At 21.7% G+C, this 4,757-nt stretch overlaps 2 protein-coding genes across 3 annotated transcripts; one reads left to right on the plus strand and one right to left on the minus strand.

Annotated features, from left to right (window-relative positions):
• Positions 1-589: 589 nt before the first annotated feature.
• LOC116186165 (TATA-box-binding protein) lies at positions 590-2,814 on the plus strand. Of its 2 annotated transcripts, XR_004151117.1 has the most exons (6): positions 632-1,113; positions 1,202-1,332; positions 1,411-1,654; positions 1,732-1,930; positions 2,036-2,163; positions 2,579-2,814. XR_004151117.1 is itself a non-coding variant. In XM_031512600.1 (5 exons), exons 1-5 carry the CDS (start codon positions 808-810, stop codon positions 2,110-2,112), a joined length of 957 nt encoding a protein of 318 aa, XP_031368460.1. In that variant the 5' UTR covers positions 590-807; the 3' UTR covers positions 2,113-2,229. The 2 variants fall into 2 exon arrangements, 1 of the variants encoding a protein (XP_031368460.1); XM_031512600.1 differs by lacking the exon at positions 2,579-2,814 and having other exon boundaries at positions 590-1,113; positions 2,036-2,229.
• Positions 2,758-4,339, minus strand: LOC102678176 (exosome complex component MTR3-like). The gene is made up of 4 exons (XM_006620105.1): positions 3,935-4,339; positions 3,601-3,854; positions 3,207-3,353; positions 2,758-3,118 (listed from the first exon to the last, which is right to left on the minus strand). The coding sequence occupies exons 1-4, from the start codon at positions 4,080-4,082 to the stop codon at positions 2,846-2,848; spliced, it is 822 nt and encodes a 273-aa protein (XP_006620168.1). The 5' UTR covers positions 4,083-4,339; the 3' UTR covers positions 2,758-2,845.
• Positions 4,340-4,757: the final 418 nt, after the last annotated feature.

Here is a 4,757-nt window from a genome sequence, read left to right on the forward strand (position 1 = left end):
CATATAATTTCATATAATATAATTAATATTATTAATATTATAAATATAATTATTTATATTATATATTCAATGAAAAATTATAAATTATAAATATACTATAAATTATGATATAATTTTTTTATCTAAAAAATAATTTGAATTTAGCGCGACTTCTATTATCCAATTAAATTATATAAAGAATTAATATAGAATCATGAAATTCTTTAATATAAAAATAATTTAGATTTGATGCGTGTTCTTTTTTCTATCATCCAATCAGATTGGGTAAAAATTCAATATGGTCATATATTTTCCGAAAATCCCTAAAAATGCAAATATTTGCGTGTAAATAACTTTTAGTCACTGAATTTCTATAATTAAAATTATCTTTTTCGAATTTTATATATCAAAATTTATAAAGATATATAAAAAAATATTTCAAATTTAAATATTTTAAATTAAAATTTAATTTTTTTATTTAATTGTTGAATTTATTATATTTAGAAAATAATAAATAATTTTAAAGTAAATAAATGTTAAAATGATGAAATGTTAATAACTTGTATACATTCTTTTTAAGCGATTCTAATTAACGTATAATTAATGATATAAGGAAATGTCAAATCTAGTTTAACGTTTAAAAAGTCTATGGTAATTTTTAAACTAAGGAGTTGTAAATAAACAAGAATAAAACAATGAATAGAAAATAAAGATAAAAAGGAAGATATAGTTGAAATATAAATTTATTTCTGTATAAAGTGTATTTATTTATTCTTTCAGAAATTATAGAAATAGAAATTTAAAGTGTTTTTTAAATAAAAAAAAAGAATGGATCAAATGTTACCTAGTCCTGGATTTAGCATTCCAAGTATAGGTACACCTTTACATCAACCAGAAGAGGATCAACAAATCTTACCTAATGCATTACAACAACAGCAACAACAGCAGCAGCAACAGCAACAATCACAGCAGCAACAACAATCACAACAGTATCAATTACAACAACTACATACCATGAGTCCAAACATACAAAGTGGTATGCTGATGATCGGAACACCACAAAAAAATATGCATGCCTATGCAACAACACCTGCTTTTGCAACACCACAAAGTCTTATGCAACCCCAAACACCGGTATGGCTAAATAATAATAGTAATAGTTTTTAAATTTATTGAATATTATGTTTTATATTATCTGAAAAAATTATAATATTGTTTATAGCAAAATATGATGTCTCCATTAGTACAAAATACTAATCATATAGCTCCTCCATCTATAGGACCATCTACACCTGGTCCTATGACACCTATGACACCAGCTTCTGCAGATCCAGGAATATTACCTCAACTTCAGTAAATAAAACATTATTTTGAAAATTATAATAAAAAATATATCTAATACATTACATATCTAATATATTGATCTTACAGGAATATTGTTTCTACAGTTAATTTAAATTGCAAATTAGATTTAAAAAAAATAGCTCTTCATGCTAGAAATGCGGAATATAATCCAAAGAGATTTGCTGCAGTTATTATGAGGATAAGAGAACCAAGAACTACTGCATTAATATTTAGTAGTGGAAAAATGGTTTGTACTGGAGCAAAGAGTGAAGAGGATTCTCGGTTGGCAGCAAGAAAGTATGCCAGAATTATTCAGAAACTTGGTTTTCCTGTTAGTAAATATTTTACTATAAAATTATTTATTTATTTTTAATCAATTATTATAAACTTAATTTATTTTACATAAAGGCAAAATTTCTTGATTTCAAAATACAAAATATGGTAGGCAGCTGTGATGTGAAATTTCCAATTAGATTAGAAGGTTTAGTACTTACACATGGACAATTCTCTTCATATGAACCTGAACTCTTCCCTGGATTAATATATCGTATGGTTAAACCTAGAATCGTTTTACTTATATTTGTTTCAGGAAAAGTAGTGTTAACAGGTTAGTAATTACTATATATGTTATATATTTTTATGTGTTATTCTTCTTTTTATATATACTTATGATTCATTTTTTAAATTATTGTTATTCTTATTATGTGAGTAGGAGCAAAAGTTAGACAAGAGATTTATGAAGCATTCGATAATATCTATCCTATTTTGAAGAGCTTTAAAAAGCAGTGATTTTATTTTTTATTACATGTTAAAGTTATGTATTAAATGGACAAAACTAAGGTAAGATATTTTGATATTATTGCCTTATAGTCAATAAATAAATAAAATAAATTGTGTATGTTTTGCTATGGTGCTAAAAATTTTTTTAAAAAATTAAAAAATGTATGAAATTAATAAATTAAAAAATATTTTTGTTAAAATAATTACTAAAAAAAAATAATGTTTAATTTTTAATTTTATTAAACAATTTTTAAAAGCAGAAGCTTCCAAATTTATTATTATGGAATAATGTGAAAAATATAGACTACTTGGAAAGCAATTTACCTTCTTGATGATATGGTACTTTGATTGAAAGGTAGTTATTATTCTTTAGAATTGAACTATTAATTTATATAATGTATATATTGTTAAAATTTATAACAAATTTCATTTTATTTTATGCATAAAATATGATTTATATTTTTTCAATTAATAGAAATAACTAATACCTCATTATGCAAATAATTGTAAAGAGAAGAAAGAAATCCATCTATAGAATAAGAGAGACAATTTTTATGTTTGTAAGATTATCTGTATTCTTAAAAATGCTTTAACTCTGTAAAAATTAGATAACATTTTGATACATTGTAATATGAATTAATTACAAAATGAAAATTGTACAAATATTAAAACATTTTTATTATAAAAATATACATTTTATTGTGACAAAAACTTGTTTTAATGAAATATTTTATTATTTTATTTAATTATGTAATTTCATAATAGTTTTTACTAAACATTGCTGAAGTACAGGACAAATATTTTTGTTAACTGTTGTTAAAATTTCTGTTGCTTGTATAATAGAGTTTGTATCAATGCTTCCAATTAAAAATACTTCAGATACTTGATTATGCTGTGCAAGACTAGCTAGTGTAATTATTCCATGATTAAAATCATCTTGATTATCTGGTTGTGTATTACATATTACTTCTTCTGCATCAGTAGGATCCATTAAATAATGATTATCATATATACCCTATATTTTTATTGAAATTAATACTTAAAAAAATAAATAATAAAAAAATATTTATGTTCTTAGTTTTTTTTATATAATAATCACTTACTATAGTAGAAGCTGTAACCAAACCAAACATAGGAACACCTGCATTAGCTAAAGCAGTACTAGCAGCCATAATTGCAGCTGCTAATGAAGATCCAGCATTATCTAAGACCATTGCATATACATCTACTTGAAAATTAGGAAATTCATGCTGAAAAATAACAACTTTTTATATATAATATTAAGAATGATCATTATATAAATAATAGAAATTAAATTATAAACGTATATATTGAATTTGCTTTGAAGTATTTTTATAATTAAATTAATTTAATTTTTAAAAAATATATTTCTACTGAAATAATTATTAATTAATATTTGTAATAATAATAATTATATAAAAAAAAAGGTATTATAGAAAAATTTATATTATATATAATATATATATATGTATTTACCAAACATACAGCTGGTTCTAATGCTCTTTGTAAAATTAAACTATATTGTTTTTCCTCTGCATCTTGTTGATGAATTTTTCTTTTCTGACAAGAAAATGGAGCAAATTTAAATTCGCAATAAATTTCTCCTTGTGTACAATAACCATTCCTATTTGATAATTCTCTAGGATCAAAGACAGAACAAACTACTTTTGTATTTCCTAATTCGATATAGGCAGATCCTTTTGCCTGGCTAACAATACCTGTTTTTAAAACTGTAAAAATGAAATATAAATAATTATTTCAACAATATTTAATAATATTTATTTATAAGATAAAAAAAGTTTAATCTTACATATTTTTCTCATTTCATTATTAGTTCGTTTATCATTTCTTATATTAAAAACATGTTTTACTTTGTCACTTTTTTTATTAAGATTAGAATAAATATAATAAGGTATAGACACATCTGGACCATTAATTCGTCTTTGATCGATAGGCATTTTAAAAATAGAATATTCTTAATTTTCAATTAATATAATAACTTAATTAACCTTAAAAATATACAATTAATTATAAAATATTTATAATAAAATATTATGCATACATAACAATAATATCAATGCCTAAAATGCCTATGCAGTAATAAATTATTCTACATTACACGAACTTAAGAAGATTTTGTGTGAAGTATTGTGCTATGCGCATAAGAGAAATATAAAATATATTGCGCATCACACTACACTCCATAACCTTTATTATTATATATTTCGTAAATGATTTAATATATGTATCAATGAAAAGATTAATTATCCATAATTTCTTTTTGAATTTATTATTAATATTAATATACAATTATATATCAATTTATTTTAATTATCGAAAATCATATAATTAATAATTATGAAAATTCCTATTCTTTCTAAAAATCTATTACTGCATATTAACTAGTATAATATAATTAAAAAAAACGTTAAGATTAATGCATGAGATAAATTTTTAATATATTATAAATTATAATATTAATCATTATCATATATATATTTTAATTATTAATTCAATTTAAATAATATTTATTTTGCTATTGAACTTCTTGCTTAATGTCACTTTTCATCATAGAATTTTAATACAACTTTTATTATAAAAATATAAAGATGTATAAGATTATATAAAATTGT

This window comes from Apis dorsata, unplaced genomic scaffold, assembly GCF_000469605.1.
Source record: "Apis dorsata unplaced genomic scaffold, Apis dorsata 1.3 scaffold_483, whole genome shotgun sequence".
Lineage (NCBI taxonomy): Eukaryota > Metazoa > Arthropoda > Insecta > Hymenoptera > Apidae > Apis > Apis dorsata.

Coding starts and splice junctions, on each gene's coding strand:
- LOC116186165 (XM_031512600.1), top strand. CDS start 808: ATGGATCAAATGTTACCTAGTCCTGGATTTAGCATTCCAAGTATAGGT. Junction 1,333..1,410: donor GGAATATTACCTCAACTTCA/GTAAATAAAACA, acceptor TTGATCTTACAG/GAATATTGTTTCTACAGTTA. Junction 1,655..1,731: donor TTCAGAAACTTGGTTTTCCT/GTTAGTAAATAT, acceptor TTTTACATAAAG/GCAAAATTTCTTGATTTCAA.
- LOC102678176 (XM_006620105.1), bottom strand. CDS start 4,082: ATGCCTATCGATCAAAGACGAATTAATGGTCCAGATGTGTCTATACCT. Junction 3,855..3,934: donor TAATGAAATGAGAAAAATAT/GTAAGATTAAAC, acceptor TCATTTTTACAG/TTTTAAAAACAGGTATTGTT. Junction 3,354..3,600: donor TAGAACCAGCTGTATGTTTG/GTAAATACATAT, acceptor GTTATTTTTCAG/CATGAATTTCCTAATTTTCA.